The sequence below is a fragment of the Somniosus microcephalus genome, chromosome 7 (assembly GCF_052327205.1).
Source record: "Somniosus microcephalus isolate GS21.2 chromosome 7, FLI_Smic_1.0, whole genome shotgun sequence".
Lineage (NCBI taxonomy): Eukaryota > Metazoa > Chordata > Chondrichthyes > Squaliformes > Somniosidae > Somniosus > Somniosus microcephalus.
This window is the reverse complement of record NC_140993.1, coordinates 240871384-240896099: the sequence shown is the minus strand read 5'-3', so window position 1 is coordinate 240896099 and position 24716 is coordinate 240871384. Positions and strand designations below refer to the sequence as shown.

At 49.5% G+C, this 24716-nt stretch overlaps 1 protein-coding gene across 1 annotated transcript in view; it reads right to left on the bottom strand.

The window, feature by feature from the left end:
* Positions 1-24716, bottom strand: part of LOC147115184 (fer-1-like protein 6) — a 233904-nt gene that overhangs the window by 159233 nt on the left and 49955 nt on the right. The window contains exon 17 of the mRNA XM_085993989.1: positions 319-435. Coding sequence (XP_085850115.1) covers positions 319-435 — 117 coding nt within the window. The remainder of the gene's footprint in view (positions 1-318; positions 436-24716) is intronic.

Below are 24716 nucleotides of genomic sequence, written 5' to 3'. Positions count from 1 at the left end.
AGGGCAACGGACCAAGAGTGGGAAAGTGGGATTAGGCTGGATAGACCTTGTTCGGCCGGCACAGACAGGGTGGGCCGAATGGCTTCCTTCTGTGCTGTAAATTTCTATGATTTTCTATGATTCATTTGGTGTTCTATGTCATGGCCTTCTTGACCCGCATTCAAGTGATAAATTGAGGATTGTTCCTTCAGGGGTTAGGGAAAAACAAACAATATGAATATTAAAACAGATCAGTTTGTTGCCATGTCATTAGGTTTAACACTCAGGTTGAAAAACTAATGCTGGATTGTAATGAAATACTTCTTTACTATATTATACCTCATCAACAAGGAATCGCAGCTTTTGGATGCAGCTCTGAATTGCACGCAACCGCTCACTCACTGACATTTTCTTCTTTCCCTGAACCGTTAGACTGGCTTCGTTGGACATTAGTTCCTAGAATACAGAAAATGACCTAGATGAGAACAGTGGAAAATGTACCCGACAGTTTGTCAAACAGCATTTTTATTTGGTTTTCCAGTTTTCTGTTAACATGCTATGGTGAAACATGAAATTGTACATGCACACGTACACGCACACGCACACATACATGCACACGCACACACCAGCAATCTGGAGAGGGGACCCTTTTTTTCTCTCTTCCATAGTCCAACAGCACTGCCCTGGCTTAAATCAGATAACATGGATTGAATGAACCTGGGATCCAATGCAGATTGATGGGATGAAAGTCTCCTCTTTCTGCTGGTTATAACGTTCCAGCATAGAATAACTTGAAGTCTCATCCCAACTCTTCGTGGGCATCAACCCATAGGAGCAAAGAGCCCATCTGTTGGCACAAATTGGCACTCTCTTTCAAACAGACCAAAAGGATGGCTAGTGTGGGAAATGGAAAATTTAGCTTGGTTTGGCAGCAGGTGCTTTTTTGAGGTTAGCAGTCTGTTGGGACAGAGTAAAGGGTGTTTCAAGCTGCATCTGAGTGTACCTGAGGTTGATACTGAGTGACAAACCTGAAAAAATGATCCACTCCCCAGTAATGACATTATCATTTTACTCAGTACAAAATCTAGCCTTTCCCTCAAAAAAAAAGAAATAGCTACAAGAAAGACTGAACACCCTGGAAAGAATCCCATTTGACTGGTCTTGATTGGAGTTAAATGCCAAGGGACATAGGCAGATAGAGAAATAGCCAGACAGAGAATCTCACAGTTTCCATTAAATTTCTGCATTTTATTCTTTGTTATCCAGGGATGCAGCTGTTATTTAAAAACTTGTGCAGACAAAGAGGTTTTTGACAAATATTCATCACAGATAACATGTTGAGAGGTGTCAAATCTAGTCTGATTCTTATTTGTGAGATTTTTTGGGGGTTCCTCAATTGGACTTCCAATGTGAAAATGACAAAATGTTTTGACTGGTGGACTTCTTTAGCCCTACTTTGGTTATATAAAAAAATTACTATCACCTGGAAATTACTGTAAGCAATGCTATCATTTGAATGCTTAATGTGCTTGTACCAAATTCCTCCCTCTACTATTGTAGCAGAGGCATTAAACCCATTTATTTTAAATGCTTGATCACAGTAATTTCCAGGCTCATGTTGTGACAACCATGGAGCACTATTGTTAATGTTTGATTCAATCCTGAAACCATCGCCTTTAGAGATTGCCCTCCCCTTATTTTAAACTTGCCTTTACAAGATTATGTTTATGAGCTTCTGTGTACAAAAAAGGGCCTGCCAAAATACCAAAAGCAATCAAAAGGAGCAACTTAAACGCTCCAGATCAGTAACTTGTTTTCTTGTTCGAGACCAACAATATAAAAAGAAATGTATTATATATTTAACTTAAGCGTATCTTCATTGGTGAGTCAGGCTACATGATACTTTGGAACCTACTGTACATGTCCTTCACTTTTTATTAGTCAGGTATCTGGACTTTCTTCCTTTGGAGACGATTTTAACTTGGCCTAGTCAGTGATATCGCGGATGGAACAGCCTCAAAATGGGGTCGGTAGACTTACCGCCCCAATCCCGGCGACACTTTGGCTATCGCCATTTGTGAAAGGGCCTACTGCCGAGCGGCTGAAGCTCCTGCCTGTTTCCGGCAGTAGGCCCCTTTCAATAGGCAAGTCGGGCGGGGTCCTGTGACATACAAGTAGGGTCGCCAACCCTCCAGGATTGTCTTGGAGTCACCAGGAATTAAAGATTCATCTCCTGGACTCTACTGCGAGCAACCCTGGAGAAACATCATAGGGGCGTTAAAAGAATTATATGTTTTTTTAAATTTTCTTTGAACATTTCCATTTATTAGTTATAAAAATCTCCCGTCTCCTCCACCCTCACCTCCAACAACAAGTGCAAGGAGTTCATGGACTTCTTTGTCTCTAAGACTGAGACCATCCAATCAGCTGCTATTGCCACTTCCCTCCCTTCCCCTAGCCCACCGGACTAAGCTTCCTCTAAGGATCCCCCGCCCTAGCCCTGAATTTGCATCTTTCTCCAGTTTCTCTCCGATCTCCCCTCATGACCTCTCCGTGCTCATCTTGTCCATGAGACCCAGTTCCCGCTCCCTCAACCCTATTCCCACTAAACTGCTGACCACCCAACTTCCTTTTCTGGCTCCCATGTTAGCTGACAGTATTAACAGTTTTCTCTCCTCAGGTACTGTCCCCTCTCCTTCAAATCTGCCGCCCCACCTCCAAACTCCCTTTCCTCTCCAAAGTCCTTGAACGTGTTGTCGCCTCCCAAATCCGTGCCCATCTTTCTGGGAACTCCATTGTAGGGGGTTTTGCTACTTGCTTTGGCCAGTCGGTTATGTCTCTGGCTGCCTTATCTCTAAGCGGTTCGGATCGCTCACCCCTTAGTTCTGATCCCCGGATTTATTGGCAGATAGCGATATAGACAAATGAGCAGACCAGTGGTTTGGTACAAAGAAAACCAAAATTTATTAACAGAGAAAATAAGATAACAATACTATACAAAAGGATGATATGAATGCAGTACACATACACTTAACAGGGGAGGAGAAATGGCACATCGAGGGAAAATGGCTAAAATGACAATTCAGCAATCCCCTTAACTCCCACCCTCTACACCTAGCTAGATTATCTTGCGATGGGTCAGAAGTATAATGCTCACCGGTCTGAGATGTTGAAAGAAAAGCCTTGCCCCTTTGCCCTGTTGCCTGCCGATGTCACGTGGTCCCGCTGTTGCATAGACTTCACTGTCCAGGTAGACATACCCCAGTAATTAAAAGGTCTCTGACAGGGTATCCTACCTCTCTGGATGGGCTCTCCTTCGATGGTCTTCTTCCTTGGTTGATGGCGAGGCAGGGCGCAGGAGGCGAGGCGAGAGAGAGCGAATGGCTTCTCGAGAGGCTAGTTATAACCCCCTCGATAGCCCTTATCTCTACGCTCAATCAGCTCATTCTTTTGTCTGATTTGAGCGGGCTGGAATTAAACAAACGGTATCGATCTTGGCCCATCGACTTGGATGGCCGGTAATTGGTTCCTGCCGGTTTTGCAACTGCTCTCCTTTGTCCAACAGGTTCTTTGATGGGGGCCAGCCCAGTCCAAGAAACAGGTCCTACTGTTGGACGGAGTTGTAGCAGCACAGGCTGCCAAGCTTAAGAAATCGGCCCTAGAAATCCAGGACAAGGAGATAGAGATACAGGATAAGGCTTTAGCAGAGGAGAAATTGATAGTGGCGCTTCAGGCACTAAACCAAGAAAGAGTGCAGACGGCAAAAGAACACCAGGCAAAAATAGAGCGCCTGGAGAGCCGGGTCGCTGGAGTTAAGAATAATACAAGAGCAAAAATAGAGCGCCTGGAATGCCAGACCGCCGAAATCAAAGGTAGCGCAAGGTACAAGGTGGAGTGTTTGGAGTTCCAGGTCAGAGAGGCAAGAGGTAGTGAGATAAGGTTACAGGACACAATTGCCCGCCTAACCCAAGAGATAAGAGAACAAGAGGAGAAGGTTAAAGAAGTAAAGGCAGCATATAGGCTGGCTTGCGACCGAGGCTTTGAGGAAGCAGATCATGGCCCCTGTAGAGAAGAGATAGAAACCTTGAGTATGGCTTTAGCGAGGGCTAAGGGGATGATATGCCTTATCAGCCCAAAGGCAGGCCAGTCGGACTTTACCGGCAACCCAAGCAGAACGGTCCCACAGGCAGCGCAAAGAGATGAGCCAGCAAGGGAACCAGAGGTTTCACGGCCACCACCCATAGCTCCGAGCTTTCAGGAGGTCTGGCAGCATAGGGGGGTGGAAGATGAAGTGGTAGGGGAGGTACAGCAGCCCCCGCTAGATAGGCCGGGAGCGGGACCGGTGTACCCCCTCCGACAACGGAAGTACGGCCCGTCCGGCGAGGACGACGAACAAGGAGCCATCCAAAACCAGTTTGTGGTACCGCATGGCACCCAGCAACTCAGGGCCATGGTTAGTCACATCCCCAAGCTCTCCGAAAAGGGAGACCCCTCACTGCATTTTAGAGAGATAGAACAGGCAGCTTGCGTTAATGACTGCGATGATGCAGAGCAAGCCAAGATGCTGCTGTTTTCTCTGGAGGGTAAACTCCTCCAGACCCTATCAGATGAATGTAAGAAGGGGCAGAAGGGATATGATGACTTAAGGGATGAGATATTGGAGGCCATGGGTATGAATGACGGCAGCCCGTTCGCCCGTGTAGAAAGAACAGTACAGCTCCCAGGGGAGTCCCCGCAGGCGTTCGCAGACAGGCTGTGGCCAGTCTACCGGAGGGCGTGCCCGGGAACGCCGGCACGAACGTTGATGGACCAAGACCAATTGGCCCACTGGCTCCGTTGTCTAATGACAAACTGCCTGCCCCAAATCCGAGCCCAGGCTGCGGCCTGGTTTGACCCCCGTAGCCCCCAGGCCACCGAGGAAATGGTGATCCGCCAGCTCACGATAGCATTTAAAAATATAAGGGGTATCGAGACGCCCCAACCCAAGGGGAAAGTTGATGAGGTTAAACCTGGGGGCCAGAATAAGAAAGAGTGGCACCAGGAGGGAAACCGTCCCTCCCAGAATAAGCTGAACTGTTACGGGTGTGGGAAGGACGGCCACTGGCGAAAGGATTGTAAGAATCCCTGGAAGGAGAATAAGGGGAGGAATTCACCAGCCCCAGCCCAAAAGGCAGGGCCAGGTATCCCTCCCGCTGCGATCGAGCTACTCCTGGAGTCGATACAGTCCCTACGGTCTCTCCTCCTGGCCAGCCAGGGGAAAATAGCTGCCACCACCGGTGTTGTAGTTCCCTCAGCCCCATCTGACTCCCCGCAATGACTGGAGCCCACGCAGCCTGTCCACCTGTGTGATCTCCGGTATGACGGATGGAAGAGACCGCTCGTGCAGATGGAGGTAGAGAAGGTTAAAGGGACTTATCTGCTGGATACAGGAGCATCGTGCACCGTGATCCACGCAGCTAACCCCACCACCTCACCTCTGCCTAGCGGGGTTCCATACGTCCTATCGGGCTTCACAGGCAAGGAACAGGCGGGAGCGCACTCCAAGCCGCTCTCAATCCGGCTGGGCACGCTCCAGACCAAGTGGACGTGCGTCCTGGTGAGGTGGGAAGCGGAGGGAGGCAAAGGGATCCTAGGGGCCGACTTTATCGTGGGCCACGGGATCCTCGTGGATCTCCGCAATCATTGCCTCTGGGGAGCCGACACTGGTAAGGAGGGCGGTGTGGTAGTCATCCCAGGAAAGGAAGGGAAGGGGACCCTGTGTACTGTGAAGCCGAAAGAGGGTTACAACCTCGGGCTCATGGTCGATGGTGTCCCGAGGGAATTCCAGGCATTCGTGCAAGCCCACCTGGCTGCGTTTACCATGCACAAACACGACTGCGGGAGGGTCACCGGGTTTGAGGTCAGAGTAGACGGGGACCCCATGGCCCGGCCCCAGAAGCAGTATAGCTTCCCCCGAGAAGCAGAGGCCGACATGGAAGCAGCCATGTCCTCTTTAGTACAGCAGGGAGTGTTGAGGCCCATAGCCACCCATGTTAATTCTCCGCTTTGGCCGGTTAAGAAACCGGACAATTCATGGAGAGCCACGGTGGATTATCGGGTGCTCAACAGCAATATCCCCGCGTGTGCCCCCACAATGGCAGCAGTTGCCAACCTCATCGGAAGTATTCCAGCATCTGCGACCACATTCACGGTGCGGGATATTTCAAATGGGTTTTGGTCCATCCCTTGAAGGCGGGAGGACCAGTACAAATTTGCCTTTACTTTTAAAGGGCAACAGTACACTTGGAACTGCTTGCCACAAGGCTTTCATAACAGCCCCAGCATCTTCCATGGCGGATAGTTTAAAAGAATTTAGTCAGCCCACCCAGTTAGTGCAGTATGTGGATGACCTGCTTTTGTTTACCGACTCAGTCGGGGAGCACGGCCCGCTGCTGGCCGAACTGCTGGAGCTGCTACAGTGTAAGGGGTTCAAAGTGAACCCGAAAAAGGCGCAGATCGGCCAGCGGGAAGTTAAATTCCTGGGCCTGACCATCCGCGCCGGAGAGAGAGCCATAGACAAGGCGAGGAGGGAAGCGGTCCAAGAGCTACCGGTCCCCAGCACAGTGAGAGGTGTGAGGTCATTCCTAGGGTTAACGGGGTACTGCAGAGACTTCATTAAAGATTATGCAGCCACAGCAGCCCCTCTGCTCCGACTCCTACACAAGGGAGTGGAGTGGTGTTGGGATGAGGGGTGCCAGGCAGCATTCGTCCAGCTCAAGGGGGACCTGCAGACCGCACCAGCCCTGGGAGCCATCGATGGGGGGAAGGAGTTCATCTTGGAGGTAGCGGCCAGCGGGGATAGTCTCAGTGCTGTGCTGCTCGAGGAGCGGCACGGCAGGCTAAGACCCGTGGTCTACTCCTCCAGAGTACTCACTGATGTGGAGAGGAGCTACTCAATTTGCGAACGGCACCTTTTGGCCATGTATTGGGCTGTGAAAAGATCCTCGATCTTCACAGGCACCTCTTGTAGTGTATGTAACCTGTACCACCTTAAGAGGATACCTTAAGGTGACGGACTACTTTTTGATGGCCCCTGTACATTGTAGTACCGGTGGTGACCACACCAGTATATAAACCCTGCGGAGCAAAGTGTATCCCAGTTCAGCCCTGACCCTCAATCACTAAAGACCTGTTTACTTACTTCTGTAGTCTTTGTCCTGTTATTCAGTATAACTGCAATTGAAACCACAGACTCAACAGTGGCGACGAGTCTGATCTTACCTTGCGGCAGTTTTGCATCAAAGGAAGCTTCGTCCTCAGAAACGGGCGTCGAAAAAGGCATCCGCCCTCAACATCCTGCATCGCACGGGAGGCCATCGGAAACCCGGGTTGGTTTGCTGACCACGAAGTCAAGCATCAGTGAGCATCCCTTCTACGACAGCGGCGGGTAAGCCCGATCGAGCGGCACGGGGGGGAAGTCAGCCGAGTTGTCAGTGGGAGAAGGGAAGGGAAAACGCCAAAAGGGCGGAGAACACGACCGCAGCCGGTGTCAGGGGCCGGACTGCAATCGGGCAGAGATGCGCAGCAGCCAGAAAAGCGTTTATGGCCACAAGGACCGCGGGAGCGGCGGGGGAACAAGAGCAGCAACGCAGAGGAAAATAAAGGACCGCTGGGAGGCGTGGACGGCAACAGCGCGGAAATCGCCATTTTGAGTCGGCGGGGGAAGAAGACAAGCGCGGGAAAAGCCGCCAAGCGCGGGAAAAGCTGCCATCTTGGCAAAAAAATAAAAATAATAATAATAATATCCAAAGGGGAAGGAGAAACTCAGCAAGGATGCCAAAAACGGGTAACATCACTGCTTTTGATAACGATGTGGAAGATTGGGCCACTTATGTGGAACGCATCGAAGTTTACTGTACAACGAATGAGGTACCGGATGATAAGAAAGCACTAACCCTATTAAACTCAATGGGTGCGAAGACGTACGGGTTATTAAGGAACCTTGTAACACCAGACAAACCGGTAGGAAAGAGTTTTGCGGATATTGTTACTATCCTGCAGGAGCATTTAAACCCCACGCCGCTGCTGATAGCGGAACGATTTAAATTCTACAAAAGAATTCAACTTAAAGCAGAAAGCAACGCTGAATTCCTAACAGAACTGCGCAAGTTATCAAAGTACTGTCAGTTCGGAACAGGACTAGCAGACACACTGAGAGATGAGTTTGTGTGTGGGCTCCTAAGGGAAGGAACCCAGAAGCGACTGCCAGAGGAAAAGGACCTTACGCTGGACAAAGCTTTCAGCATTGCAGCATCCCACGAGGCAGCAGCACGGGGCGCTGCAGAGATACAGCAAAGGCCATTGGAATTCAGCACCAATGAAATGGCATTGAGCACAGTAAAGTGCTATCGTTGTGGAAGGACAACGCATGACCAGAACCAGTGCTGGTTCAAAGATAAAGAATGCAGGCAATGTGGCAAACCCGGTCACATAGCGAGAGTATGCGGTCCGGAAAGAAGACCAGCTGCAAGAAGTCACCGCAGGAGAAGTACAAAAAAGTACACAAGGTGACAGAGAACAGTTCGGATGAACAAAAGACGGATTCAGACTCCAGCAGTAAGCAACTGGGTTGTCTGAAAATACATAATGTGGGTAACACAGCAGACCACCAAACTATCTGGGTCATGCTTCGGATTGCAGGAGTCCAAGTGAAGATGGAATTGGACACTGGGTCGGCATTAACGGTCATGAATAAGCATGATTACAAAAGGTTATTCTCGCACATTCCCCTGAGGGATACGGAGATTGTATTGAAAATGTACACGGGGCAAATAGTATACCCCAAAGGAAAGATAAAAGTAAACGTGGTCTACAATGGTAAAGAAAGTCAGAAAATGGACTTGTATGTGTTACCTGATGGAGGTCCGCCACTACTGGGACGGGAATGGATCCGGAGAATAAATGTGGACTGGCATTCCATACAAGCACTGACTGTAGATGCCTGTAAGGAGGATGACGTCAAACCTAAACGACTGTCCAAAATCTTAGACGATGCTAAGGAGGTGTTCCAACAGGGACTTGGAACACTGAAAGGAATTACGGCAACCATCAAGGTTGAAGAACATGCAAACCCAAAATTTTTCAAAGCCTTATGCGATACGACCTGCTGTGGAAGCAGAGCTGGAAAGGCTAGAACATTCAGGGGTACTGTCCAAGGTGGACTGGAGCGAATGGGCTACACCCATTGTTCCTGTCATGAAACGTTCGTTGAGCAACAAGCCGGGGGAACCTGGGAAGGTTCGCATCTGTGGCGATTTCAAGATCACTGTTAATCCGGTTCTTCACACGGTGCAATATCCGCTTCCGCGGATTGAAGATATCTTCGCTTCACTGTCTGGCGGAAAACACTTCACTAAGATAGACCTGGCGCAGGCGTACCTACAGATGGAAATTGATGAAGCATCACGTCAGTATCTCACGATCAACACGCATAAGAGCTTATATCGGTATAATAGACTGGTTTTTGGAGTGGCATCAGCTCCAGCGATTTGGCAAAGGGCCATGGAGCAGGTATTGCAGGGAATTCCAGGCACACAATGCTACCTGGATGACATCCTGATTACAGGAGATAACGATAAGGATCACCTCGAGATTTTGGAGCAGGTGCTCATCAGATTGAAAGAATATGGGCTCAGAGTTAATCGCCAAAAATGCGAGTTCTTTCAAAAGCGAATCTCGTACTGCGGCCACCATAAGTCACTTGACAAGATCGAAGCTGTTGTAAAAGCTCCTGCACCGGAAAATGTATCCCAGTTGAGGTCGTTCCTCGGGTTGGTTAACTATTATCACAAGTTTCTTCCAAATTTATCCACGGTGTTACACCCGCTAAACACTCTTTTGCAAATGGGAATACCATGGAAGTGGAGCGATGATTGTAAGCGGGCTTTTCAAAAGAGCAAGGCACTGATCACCTCTAAGGAAGCGTTGGCTCACTTTAACCAAACGCTGCCTATTCGCTTAGCTTGTGATGCTTCTCCATATGGTATCGGGGCAGTGCTCTCACATAAGTTTCCAGATGGCCCGGAAAGGCCAGTCGCTTTCGCATCCAGATCATTGACCTCTGCTGAGCGCAACTATGCTCAGATAGATAGGGAGGCTCTCAGCCTCGTGTGGGGGGTTACGAAATTTAACCATTGCCTGCAAGGCCAAAAGTTTACGCTGCTGACAGATCACCAGCCGTTGGTTTCCATTTTCAACCCTAAGAAGGGTGTTCCGGTAATGACGGCGCAGAGGCTTCAGAGATGGTCCCTTTTCCTAGGGGCACATCAATATGATATTGAATTCAAAGGTACAAAGCAACATGGTAATGCTGATGGGCTATCGTGCCTGCCACTACCTACAGCGGAAGAGGCACCGGCAGTTGACCCTGTCGAGATATTTCACTCGACCATCATCGAATGCTTACCAGTCACCAATGCGGGTATTGAGAGAGAGACCCGAAATGACCCGACACTGTCTTGGGTCTACGACTTGACAGTGAAGGGATGGCCAGCACATGGCGAACCACTGTTACCAGCATTCTCAGCCAGACAAGAACAGCTGTCCGTATGTCAAGGAACATTGATGTATGGAACAAGGGTGATTATTCCTCCGAAATTAAGAAAGAGAGTTCTGAAAGAATTGCACGAAGGTCATCTGGGGGGAGTCAAGATGAAAAGCCTTGCTAGGGCTTATGTGTGGTGGCCAGGTATTGACAAACAAATAGAGGATCTGACTAAAAGCTGCTCAGGGTGCCAAAAAGTTCAAAACGCACCTCCAATTGCACCACTGCATCCGTGGGAATGGCCTTCAGCCCCATGGCAACGTGTGCATATCGACTTTGCAGGTCCATTCATGGATTCCATGTTTTTGATAGCAGTAGACGCACATTCTAAATGGCCAGAAGTGATTAAGATGTCGACCACTACCTCTGAGAAGACGATCGCAGTTCTAAGAACCATATTGGCAAGGAATAGGTTGCCGGAGCAAATATGTTCAGACAACGGACCACAGTTCGTGTCAGAAGTGTAGTGTCCGTGTGTAGATAAAGACACTGAAGACAGGAGTTGGTTCATAGGTATTTACTAAGCAAGTCTGGGGGGGGGGGGGTTCTAAAGGATATACACAATACACAGGCTTATATAGCCCAAGTGGCAATTACCGGCATTACGCACACCTGGGGCTCTTAAAGGCACATACACCACAATTCCTCCCCTTTTAGTTAACCAGTACATCATATTTTTAAGTAATTATTGATTACATGTTATATGCAAAATAATATACATTGCTGTATTAATTAATTATAAGTTAGTCTCTCAGGAGGCTTCCTGACTCGGTCCGGATAACGCCTCGGGGGTGTAGTAGTTTCTGGTGGTGTAGTAGGTTCTTCTGGCAAGGCTGATTCGGCTTGAATGCCAGTGTCGGGTTCATCGGGTTCCAGTATCACCGGATCGGAGGTAGATATGGGTGTCTCTACTTCATCGTTAGATGTATAGAGTGGTGGTGTAGGTTGTCCCTTTTCGGATGACTTGATGATTTGGTCAGCATGGCGCCTTATTATGCTTTCTCCGATGTCCACGGTATACATCAGTGGTCCTAGTCGTGTGCAGATAGTTCCAGGCTGCCATTTCTCGGTACGGTAGCCCCGGGCCAAAACCGGTTGGCCTATCTGGAAGGCCCTAGTTGGCCTTTCATTCATGCCCTGAAACTGCCGGTTCTCCACGTCCCTTCGGATGTTGGGCTTGACCAAATCCAGCCGGCATCTTAGGTTTCTATTGTAGAACATCATGGCGGGAGTTTGGTTGGTAACCATGTGTGTTGCATTCCTATATGCAAATAAGAAGTTATCCACCTTGTGCTGAAGTTTTGTCGTCTTCATTACCCATGGCCTTTATGGCCTTCTTGAAGGTCTGGACAAACCTTTCAGCCAGTCCATTGGTGGCGGGATGGTATGGGGCGGACGTGTAGTGCTTTACCCCATTGTTCTTTAAGAACTTTCTGAATTCTTCAGACACAAATTGCGGTCCATTATCAGAACATATCTGTTCCGGCAGCCCATTCCTGGCAAATATGGTCCTTAATACTGTGATGGTTTTTTCCGTGGTGGTGGAGGACATCTTTATTACCTCCGGCCACTTGGAGTGTGCATCAACTGCGATTAAGAACATTGAGTCCATAAATGGACCAGCAAAGTCGATGTGCACCCTTTGCCAGGGAGATGAGGGCCACTCCCATGGATGTAGAGGGGCCTGTGGCGGAGCATTTTGGACCTTCTGGCATCCTAGGCAGCTCTTGGTCATGTCTTCGATGTCTCCATCGATACCTGGCCACCATACAAACGCTCTAGCTAGGTTCTTCATTTTCACTCCACCCAGATGCCCCTCGTGAAGCTCCTTTAGTACTTTATCCTGGAGTTTGGGTGAAATCACCACTCTGGATCCACACATCAAGGTTCCTCGGCACACTGACAGTTGTTCTCTTCTTTGCGAGAATGCTGGCAACAGTGGTTCGCCATGTGCTGGCCATCCCTTCACTGTTAAATCGTAGACCCGTGAGAGAGTAGGGTCATTTCTTGTCTCCCTTTCAATGGCAGAATTTGTCACCGGTAGACATTCCACTATGGTAGAGTGGAATATCTCTACTGGGTCTACTGTAGGTGCCTCTTCTATCGTTGGCAACGGTAGGCGCGATAAACTGTCAGCATTCCCATGCTGTTTTGACCCTTTGTATTCAATGTTGTATTGGTGTGCCCCTAGAAAAAGGGACCACCTCTGTAATCTTTGTGCTGTCATAATGGGAACACCTTTTTTAGGGTTGAATATGGAGATGAGGGGTTGATGGTCAGTCAGCAAGGTAAATTTTTGTCCGTGTAGGTAATGGTTGAATTTCTTCACTCCCCATACCAGGCTGAGTGCTTCCCTGTCTATTTGGGCATAGTTACGCTCAGCTGAGTTTAATGAGCGTGACGCAAAAGCTATCGGCCGTTCTGAGCCATCAGGGAATTTATAGGATAATACTGCTCCTATGCCGTATGGGGATGCATCGCACGCCAGTCTGATTGCTAGTGATGGGTTGTAATGAGCCAAAACTTTCTCGGATGTGATTAAGTCTTTACATTTATGGAAGGCACGTTTACAGTCTTCGTTCCATTTCCAAATCACTCCTGTCTGTAGAAGACCATTAAGAGGGTGTAGAATAGTTGATAAGTTCGGTAAAAATTTATGATAGTAATTTATTAATCCCAGGAATGACCTTAATTGTGAAACATTTTCAGGTGCTGGGGCTTTTATAACTGCTTCAATTTTTTCAGGTGACTTATGCAACCCTTCCCTATTAATTATGTGACCACAATATGATATCTGATTTTGGAAAAATTCGCACTTGGGGCGATTTGCTCGTAGGCCCCGTTCTTTCAGCCTAGTGAGCACCTGCTCCAAATTGGCAAGGTGCTCGTTGTCGTTTTCTCCTGTTATAAGGATGTCGTCCAGGTAGCATTGAGTCCCCGGAATCCCTTGCAGGACTTGCTCCATAGCTCTTTGCCAGATAGCTGGAGCTGATGCTACTCCAAAAACCAGTCGATTGTACTGGTACAGGCCTTTGTGTGTGTTTATTGTGAGATACTTTTTAGAGGTCTCCTCAACCTCCATCTGTAGATATGCCTGTGCCAAGTCAATTTTTGTGAAACGTTTCCCTCCGGATAGTGAGGCGAAAATATCTTCTATCCTCGGAAGAGGATACTGTACCGTGTGAAGGACCGGGTTTACAGTCACCTTAAAGTCCCCACAGATGCGAATTTTTCTCTGTTCCTCAGAGTTATTTTTCAATGCTTTTTTCATGACTGGAACGATGGGTGTTGCCCATTCGCTCCAATCTATTTTGGATAATACGCCTGACTTTTCCAAATTCTCCAGCTCTGCCTCGACTGCCGGACGTATTGCGTATGGCACCGGTCTTGCCTTAAAAAATTTGGGAATTGCTGTATCGTCCACTTTTATTGAGGCGGTGATGCCTTTCAAGGTTCCTAGTTTCTCTTGAAACACTTCTTTGGCGTTGGCCAAGATGTCTTTTAATCGTTCAGGTATGATGTCATCATTGTTTTTTTTCCTTATTGGTCACCGTCAGTGCCTGAATGGAGTGCCAGTCTAAACGTATCTTCCTTATCCATTCACGTCCCAACGGTGGACCACCATCTTGTAGAATGTATAAATACAACTTTTGTATTTCTTTGCCGTTGTATACCACAGGCACCTTTATTTTTCCTTTGGGGTATACTTTCTGCCCCGTATATGTTTTTAAGATAATGGATGTGTCTTTTAGAGGTATATGCGAAAATAGCCTCTCGTAATCTCGTCAATTTATTACGGTTAGAGCTGATCCTGTATCTAGCTCCATTTTAACTGGGGACCCTGCTATTATGAGGGTAACCCAAATGGTCTGGTAATCTTCATTGGCAAGTACATTATGTAATTTGAGAGAGCTTAGTCTCTTGTTCCCGGAGTCGCTATCGCTCTTCTGGTCTTTGGAGCTACTGTCCGTCATCATTTGTACCTTTCTGTGCTTTTCCTTATTGATTCTTTTCCCGTTAGTGGATTTTTTTATTTTCAGATCAGCATACACGTGGAATGTGTCCCATCTTTCCGCATCGCCTGCATGCTTTTTCTTTGAACCAGCAATCCCTCTGGTCATGGTTGGATCTGCCACAGCGATAACATCTCTCGAAACCCCGTGTCATTTCATGGGTGCCGAAGTCCTGTGGCCTTTGCTGTATCTTTGCCGCTCCTATTGCACTGAAAGCCTTGTCCAGTGTTAAATCTTTTCCAGAAGATACCTTTTTTTGTGTTTCTACACTTAGGGGATCGCAGATGAATTTGTCTTGCAGAGAATCTGCCAGTCCTGCCTCGAATTGGCAGTGTAGGGTATCAACAATCTCCTCAAAATTCTTGTCCATCGGTTCGGCTGGAGTGATTAAGTTGCGTAACAGCTTGTATGTTTCTGCGCCCATTAGATCCAGAAGCACTGAAGCTTTTTTCTCATCTTCTATTCCACTTGCGGTGCAAAACACCTCCACTCTTTCTACATATGTGGTCCAATCCTCTATCTTGTTATCAAAAACATCAATATTGCCAAAGTTAGGCTCTGTTTCGCTATCAAAAGCATCAATATTGCCAGACTTAGGCATTTCAAAAAAAATATGGTGCTTCCCGCGCTTTTTTTTTTCTGTAGCAAGATATGGCGCTTCCCGCGCTTTCCCGCCGCTGCTGCTGATAACAACGCTGTTTACTGCGGTTCCCGTTCTCTTTATGTTTTTTTTTCAAATTTACTGTTGGAGACTCGTTCCCGACGGAGGTCTGAACGCTGACCTGCTTGCCGCGCCGGCCGTCTCCCGAGTGCTCCCTCCCAGTCCGTTATTGCTTGCCTCCGATTTCGCTGCCTGTCTCAGCTGTAGAGCCCACCGCTGGAGCCTCAGCCTGACGCCCAGGAAGGATTAGCGCAGTACCTGCCACCAGCTTGGCCAGCTGGTGAAACCACAGTTTCTCTTACTTCCTTGAGTCTTCTGGACGCTGGAGGAATCGATGTCGTTGAGGTGCTGCCGAATTGCAGGTAAGTCCGTATCCCATCCTCGTCGCCACTGTAGTGTCCGTGTGTAGATAAAGACACTGAAGACAGGAGTTGGTTCATAGGTATTTACTAAGCAAGTCTGGGGGGGGGGGGTTCTAAAGGATATACACAATACACAGGCTTATATAGCCCAAGTGGCAATTACCGGCATTACGCACACCTGGGGCTCTTAAAGGCACATACACCACAAGAAGAATTCCAGAAATTCATGAAAACGAATGGGGTGAAACACTATACATCTGCCCCATATCATCCGGCTACAAATGGGTTGGCCGAGAGATTTGTACAAACGTTCAAAAAGGCGATAAAGGCCATGAGTGAAGACCATATTCCACTACAACACAAGGTGGACAATTTCCTGATGGCATATCGAAACGCCACGCATGCAGTGACAAATCAAAGCCCTGCCATAATGTTCTATAACAGAAGGTTGCGGTCCCGGTTGGATTTGTTAAAACCCAATGTGCAAAGGGAAGTCGAAAACAAGCAATTCCAGCATGTAAATAACAAGGCCACTCGTAGTTTCGAAATAGGACAACCAGTGTTGGCCAGGGACTATAGGGATGATAAATGGCAACCGGGAACAATTCGTGCACGACAAGGACCCTTGATGTACACGGTAGACGTTGGAGAGAACGTAATACGACGTCATGCTGACCAACTTGTGGAATCGAGAACAAGGGTCGACCCCATGTCTACGGCAGAGACACCAGTTGAAGAACTTATTGAGCCTGTAGCATCTACCTCAGACTCGAACGTACCTGATGATGTTCAATCCATAGGAGATCAAGTGGATGAGTCACCCCAGCAACGAGAACCAGAGACCCCTGAAAGGCGTTATCCGGCCCGGATCAGGAGGCCTCCTCAGAGACTGAATCTTTGAACAGTTTTGTGTGTAAATTGTATATATGTTATCCATGTAATGTTTAATTTGGGGTGTACACTGTTAAACTAAAAGGGGAGGAATTGTAGTGTATGTAACCTGTACCACCTTAAGAGGATACCTTAAGGTGATGGACTACTTTTTGATGGCTCCTGTACATTGTAGTGCCGGTGGTGACCACACCGGTATATAAACCCTGCGGAGCAAAGTGTATCCCAGTTCAGCCCTGACCCTCAATCACTAAAGACCTGTTTACTTACTTCTGTAGTCTGTGTCCTGTTATTCAGTATAACTGCAATTGAAACCACAGACTCAACACCTCTCCCATCACCCTCCTCACACATCATACACCCACCAGATGCTTCTGGACGGGAGGATTAAAGATGGGACAGTCAGCAGTGCCCGCATTGCGCGCTGGACCCTCCTCCTCTCGCAGATGGATCTGAAGGTGAGGGGCCTTTGCGAGTCAAAGCTCGCGGCCAATATGGTATATCCGGGAACAGCCCATCGGTGTTCCATAGAAGGGGTATGGGAGGTGAACATAGGTTTACGGGACGGGATGCATCCCACAGGCCGTGAGATCTATGTAGACGGTTCCAGCATGGTATCTGCTGGCGAACGACTCACAGGGTGTGGAGTTTATGACCCAACGGCAAACATTGCCCTGGCGATCAAGCTCCCCAGTACCATGAGCGCCCAGCAGGCGGAGCTGTCCGCGGTGGTGTACGTCCTGACCCACCCCGAAATCTTCCCTACCCAGTACACGATTTGCTCGGACAGCATGTTCACTTGCAATTCGTGCATGGAATACCTGGCCATCTGGTCTCGCTGCGGGTATACCTCCGCCGACGGGAGACCCTTAACAGTAAAACCCCTGCTGGAGAAAATCCTGGCAGCCGTGGGGGAGGAAGGCGAGATCTTCATCCACAAAGTGAAGGCCCACTCCTCCACAGAACCCCGCGGCCAGGGTAACCAGCAAGCTGACACGCTGGCCAAGGAGGGTGCCCGCATCGACACTTTCTGGGACCCCTATGGGTCCATGCCCGTGGCGGCAGTTAGAGGCAGAGATGGGACCCAGAGGAGCTTAGGAGTAGCATTAGCCCCGGATCTTAAAACGGTCCAAGCCCAGGACCCTGTCCTGAAAACTGTCATTAGTGCAGTAATGGAGGTCAGGAAGTTAGAAGGCCCTTACGGCGCAGTGGCCCTCTCCATAAGGGAAGGCGTGCTGTTCAAAGAAGAACAGTGGGTAGTACCCCAGCAGCACCGGAGGGAGTTCCTTCAACTGGCCCATGAGGGTCCGGGAGCAGGACACCCCGGGCCTGAGACCACCTGGCAACGGATGGAACAGGCGGGATGGTGGCCGGGACTCCGGGAAGACGTCCGCGAGTTCTGTGCTAGCTGTCTTGTGTGCGCTGCAAACAACCCCGACCCCCACAGAAGGAAGGTGCCCATGGGACACGTTAGGAGGGTGGAGGGACCATGGCAGTCGATCCAGTTGATCGACTACATCGGGCCCCTGTCCACCGCCCAGGGAGGCTACAAATACTGCCTCGTCCTGGTGGACGTGTTTTCCAAGTGGGTAGAAGCCTTCTCCTGTAGAACAGCCACAGCACTGGGCACTGCAAGGATCTTGGTACGGGAGATGTTCTCGCAGTGGGGGCTACCCCAGTTTGTGGAGTCCGACCAGGGAAGCCACTTCACCGGCCAAGTCATGCAGAACACCCTTATGCTGCTCGGCATCAAGGGGAAGTGGCACGTAGCTCACAATCCACAGTCCTCAGGGATTGTGGAGCGCATGAACCGCACCGTAAAAGAAAAGCTGAGGAAAGAGACAGTGGACTCACCCCAAAAATGGGTGGAGGTCCTGCCTCTAGTCCTCATGGGGATCCGGGCCAGCCAGTCCAAAAGTACAGAGTATTCCCCGTACGAGTTAATGACTGGCAGGGTTATGCGGACCCCCACCCATGTCCTAGCCCCAGTTCTTACCGAAGGGCAGCTTCGGGAGGTATATCGGGATAAATTCGCCCGAACACTCCTCGAGCGCCTGAAGCAGATTTACGAGCAGGCAGCAGGTAGCATGGGGAAGCAGCACCGGAATAACCGGTTGCTGCTCAAGCCTAACAAAAGTCACCAATGGGAGATAGGGGACCAAGTAATGGTTAGGAACTACGCCCGAGTGGGGAGTTTAGAGCCATTGTACATGGGACCCTATAGCATAGTAGATAAAGCCAGCCCCATGGTGTATGCAGTGAAATTGGCCCGGCGCACAAAATAGTTCCATATCAACCAGTGTAATCTGTTTAAGCCGGAGGCGAAGAAGCAGGCAGCTGGGATCCAACCCGAGGTTAGAAATCCTCAGCCCGCAGCGGGCGCGCACACACAGGCTGCACACACAGGCGCAGTCGTGTGTGTCAAGGGAAGAGTCCCCCAGCACCTTGTTCAGACCACTCCCCCCCTCCTTTGGGATTCCGAGGAGGAGGAGCCTGAGCCAGATGGCCCCGCCCCTGTCCCAGGTTTTGAACCTGGAGGTGGAGACCCTCAGCCACCGGCAGCCGACGGCGGGAGATTACCGGTCCCCAGTTCAGGTTTGGGAGGGGAGGGACCCCAGGGAGAAGATCCCCAGCCAGCGAGGAATGCGGTCCGAGCAAAAGGTCTGCTCACCAGGGTAGCCCCACCAGTAGCACTTCCTAGGAGGTCTCCTCGGACACCCCAGCCTAGGAAGGCATGGTCGCCGGCTCCCCAGTTTGAAAGGGCAACCTCCCGAGTTAAAGAGAAGTCGGAAGACAAAGGTCCCCAGCTAGCAGCTACAGACTGCAAGGGACCAGAAGTGCAAGTCAGTGCAGCCACGCCGCAGGGAGCAGCCTGCAACAGCCCAGGCAGGAATTAGGCTGGCCGCTCGGAGACGGGCGACAGATGTATATGGTTTTAGTAGTTTAAGTTTATAGTGTTAAGTTAGGCTATTTTAATTTAATTCTAAGTAAGGAACAGTTAGGTTCAATTTAAGTATGAAGCCGTCTCAGAGTATTGTCCGTGTGAGTCGAGGTCACGGGACCCGACCATACGTCACCCGAGCCAGCGAGTCTCCAGGGAACCTGGCTAGATGCCTTTATGTCTATTACAGGAAATTTCAGAATGTACGGAGGCGTAATCCTGCTCGCCCTGGTCGGGCTGAGCATCGGTAGGAGAGGGGACGTCGAGGACCACCACATCTTCGGGCGCTCGGGGAACAGGGCGCCGGTGGCAGTCGACGGTAGCGGCGTACGGGAAGCGGAGGAGACAACCGCTTACTTCCACGAGGGGATGTGGCCAGGGTGGCTGGGATCCAATTCGGCCCAGTACTCCAGCCAGACCGGGTTCACCTACAGGGAGGCCTCCCTCCTGTGCCCCAGGATACGGATCGTCGCTCCCAGGATTAGCGTCACCGTGGGCAAAAGGATATGTTTAACATGCAAGGGACACGTTCCCCTGGATAGGTGGTGGTGGCTCAGGGAACTAAGTAAAGGCATGGGGAACCCCAGAGTTGAGTGGGAACGGTTGGGGAACAACACTCATCGGACTATCACAGGGACCCACGGGGGGTTAAGTGTGTGCTGGGATAAATGGTGGGAACCGGATCAGGGGATCTATGTCTGTATGTGGGGATCAGAGAAGGCCTGCCCCACAGGCATTTCCATCATTTTCAGCAGCCAGTGGCAAGATAACGGGAGGGGGATGGACTGGGAGTCTTGCCTGGACGCATGCGCAATCCCATACTCCCCAATCTCAGTTAATGCCACTGAACTAGTGACCCGCCCCCGACAGCCCCTGCCCACGACCGCGACGTCACGGACGATAGTAGAGGGATGCCCCGCCACGACCAAGGGACCAGGGAACAGCTTGGTGCTAGTACCTACAGACCAGGTGCTGTATCAAGGGGTGCACTACGCGGTAGCCTCCGTGATTTTAAACCTCACCGAGGTACACCTACCCGCGTGGTGCCCCACAGAGACCGCGCAGTTGTATCAAGCCCTCTTAAAAGATATGTTCCGTATATTCTATGAGTTTGATTTTTCAGACATTGACAGAACCAGACTATACACCCATGAGCTTTTGGACGGGATTGGGAGACAAAGAAGGGATGCTTTTAACAATGTTTTAACTGGTTTTAACACGGGGTCTTCTGTCATCAACAGCTTAGATGACATCGAGCTGCAGACCCAGATTAATGGTTTAAAAACGCAATTAAAGAAAATATTAATCAATGAGAATGAGGTGGTGGGTTCCGAGTTGCATGAGGACCAGGCCATGACACTCCACTTAAAGGAGATCATAGCGGAGCTGGAGGAACATGCCAAAATGGTTAATGCACTCATTAGGGAGGACAGAAATGCTTCTGACCAAGCTGCGCAGAATGAAGTGTGTGTGCTGTATGGGGCATGGTTGCTGGGCGAGGGCCGCAGCAATCTGGAGGATTTAAAGCAAGGTTTAATCCCCTCCTGGATCAGCAACAAACACCTCGCAGCCCTCCACCCTTTTGAGAATGCATTAAGCCCGTGCCAGCTCCGGTTAGCTTCTGAGGCCTACCCAGTCCCGGTGGACTGTGGGCGGTCCAACCACACCGTCATGGGGATAGTAGTCAGAATGCCGGTCATGGGCGGGACGGCCCGACCCGCGCCGGTGTACAGGGTGGAGAACATTGGGGTCATTCAGGGGGGTGCACACATTCGTTTTACAGCGGTCCCGCCCTACGTCATAAAGTGGGAGCATGCTATGACGGGCACTAACCTCTCGGGGTGCCGTAGCCGGGGAGTACACATAATCCTGTGTCCCCAGCACTTGAATGCCTATTCCAAACCACAGTGCGGGTTCAGAGCTGCTGGCGCGAAACCTATAAATTGCACCATGGAGGCAATGGCACAAGGCCATGTTCCCCCCCAGGTAGCATATATAGGAGGTGGGACATATTGTGTCACCACAGGAATGCCTCACTACCAGTACGGACAGCATAGCTGGTGTGCGGTGAGTGACAGCAGTTTCTGTTTCAAACCCGAGGCAGAAGTTCAAGTGGCACAACTACGAATTGTCCCCATTCCTGAACCCTCCACTGTTCACCTCACTGTGAAAGAGAATTTCACCCACCTGCAGAAATATGTTGCACATTTCAGTTATCAGATTCCCCCTCTCCCAGAACACCTCACCAAATTGCTAAAAGCCGTTTTAGTGTCACAACAACACTTCTATACCCTGGAACAGAAGACTGTCCAGATAGGGGCCGACATTTTAGATATTACGACCCCACCCTGGTGGGACGTTTTTGAAAATATAGAGGTCCCATCCTGGATCCGTATGGCATCCCACATCCTGGTGGTGTGTCAGTTAGGGATAGTTCTTTACCTGGTGTGCATCCAGTGCAGGAGAAAGGGTCCCAGATTAGAGTTTAAACCTAAAAAGGTGTGGAAGGAACATTATGCCCGGGTGGAAGAAGGGAAGAAGAGACACCCGTTTGAGTTTTGTGTCACATCACTTAAACGTGATGGTCGTTGTTTGTTATTTTTAATAAAGATTGTTTCTTCGTTTCATTGTGTTATTTTAATAAAGATTGTGACTGTTTGATACTACAGAATAAAAATTTTGTAATGTACCAAGTGGTGCAGGGGTGTTGGACCCCCTCCACGCTTGGATTGTTTGTAACGAATCATATTTGCCATCTGTAGATGCCTGTCGTACACCGCGTTTTCTCTAAGTACGGGAAATGTGGGCTGAGGGATTATGGATAGGTAAATACAGGGGAAGGTTATTTGTGGGGGATCAGAAATTTTGCTCACCTTGGTTGGACACTTCAAGCAAGTTTCAGTATCCTAGGGAGGACTGAAGGATTCGAAAATTTCATACATCTCCCCCCACCCCCCAAAGATTTATTTGGTTTTTTAAAAGAAACCCTGGTCAGACTGAGTTTTAAAATCCAGGGCACAACAAAATGGCTGCGGTCAGACCTCATGACCGAAAGCCTATCAGTTTCAATTTGGACCCTGGCAAGCTAACAGCTTGTGCATTTCAATGTCTGCAGCAAGGGGATCTTGAAACCAGACAAGACTTTTGCATATGCATTGGGGACAAACCCAATTACAATCAGACCTACGCATAAAGGCCATCAAGGTGTTTGCTCAAACAATCAAAATAATCAGCGGGGCCGTCGAGACTGGGCTGGCCCCCATCAAAGAAGCTGTTGGACAAAGGAGAGCAGTTGCAGAACCGGCAGGAACCAATTACCGGCCATCCAAGTCGATGGGCCAAGATCGATACCTTTTGTTTAATTCCAGCCCGCTCAAATCAGACAAAAGAATGAGCTGATTGAGCGTAGAGATAAGGGCTACCGAGGGGGGTATAATTAGCCTCTCGAGAAGCCATTCGCTCTCTCTCGCCTCGCCTCCTGCGCCCTGCCTCGCCATCAACCAAGGAAGAAGACCATCGAAGGAGAGCCCATCCAGAGAGGTAGGATACCCTGTCAGAGACCTTTTAATTACTGGGGTATCTCTACCTGGACGGTGAAGTCTGTGCAACAGCGGGACCACGTGACATCGGCAGGCAACAGGGCAAAGGGACAAGGCTTTTCTTTCAACATCTCAGACCGGTGAGCATTATACTTCAGACCCATCGCAAGATAATCTAGCTAGGTGTAGAGGGTGGGAGTTAAGGGGATTGCTGAATTGTCATTTTAGCCATTTTCCCTCGATGTGCCGTTTCTCCTCCCTTGTTAAGTGTAAGTGTACTGCATTCATATCATCCTTTTGTATAGTATTGTTATCTTATTTTCTCTGTTAATAAATTTTGGTTTTCTTTGTACCAAACCACTGGTCTGCTCGTTTGTCTATATCGCTATCTGCCAATAAGTCCGGGGATCAGAACCAAGGGGTGAGCGATCCGAACCGCTCAGAGATAAGGCAGCCGGAGACATAACCGACTGGCCAAAGCAAGTAGCAAAACCCCCTACACCATGTTTGAATCCCTCCAATCAGGTTTCCGCCCCAAACTCATAGTACCGAAACGGCTCTCATCAAAGTCACAAATGACATCTTATGTGACTGTGACAAAGGTAAACTATCCCTCCTCGTCCTTCTTGACTTGTCTGCAGCCTTTGACACGGTTGACCACTCCATCCATCTCCAACGCCTCTCCAGCGTCATCCAGCTGGGTGGGACTGCACCCGCCTGGTTCCATCCTTACCTATCTAATCGTAGCTAGAGAATCACCTGCAATGGCTTCTCTTCCCACTCCTGCATTGTTACCTCTGGTGTACCCCAAGGATCTATCCTTGGCCCACTCCTATTTCTCATCTACATGCTGCCCCTTGGCGACATCATCCGAAAACACAGCGTCAGTTTCCATATGTATGCTGCTCTACCTCACCACCACTTCTCTCGACCTCTCCACAGTCTCTAAATTGTCAGACTGTTTGTTCGACATCCAGTGCTGGATGAGCAGAAATTTCCTCCAATTAAATATTGGGAAGACCGAAACCATTGTTTTCGGTCCCCACCACAAACTCCGTTCCCCAGCCACTGACTCCATCCCTCTCCCTAGCATCTGTCTGAGGCTAAACCACACTGTTCGCAACCTTGGTGTCATATTTGACCCTGAAATGAGCTTCCGACCACATATCCGCAGCATAACTAAGACCGCCTGTTTCCACCTCCGTAACATCGCCCATCTTGGCCCCTGCCTCAGCTCATCTGCTGCTGAAACCCTCATCCATGCCTTTGTTACCTCTAGGCTTGACTATTCCAATGCACTCCTGGCTGGCCTCTCATGTTCTACCCTATGTAAACTTGAGGTCATCCAAAACTCGGCTGCCCGTGTCCTAACTCGCACCAAGTCCTGTTCAACCATCACCCCTATACTCGCTAACCTACAGTGGCTCCCGGTTAAGCAACACCTTGATTTTAAAATTCTCATCCTTGTTTTCAAATCCTTCCATGGCCTCACCCTTCCCTATCTCTGTAATCTCCTCCAGCCCCACAATCCCCTGAGATATCTGTGCTCCTCTAATTCTGGCCTCTTGAGCATCCCTGATTGTAATCGCTCAACCATTGGTGGCCGTGCCTTCTGTTGCCTAGGCCCTAAGCTCTGGAATTCCCTCCCTAAATCTCTCTGCCTCTCTACCTCTCTTTCCTCCTTTAAGATGCTCTTTAATACCTACCTCTTTGACCAAGCTTTTGGTCACCTGCCCTAATTTCTCCTT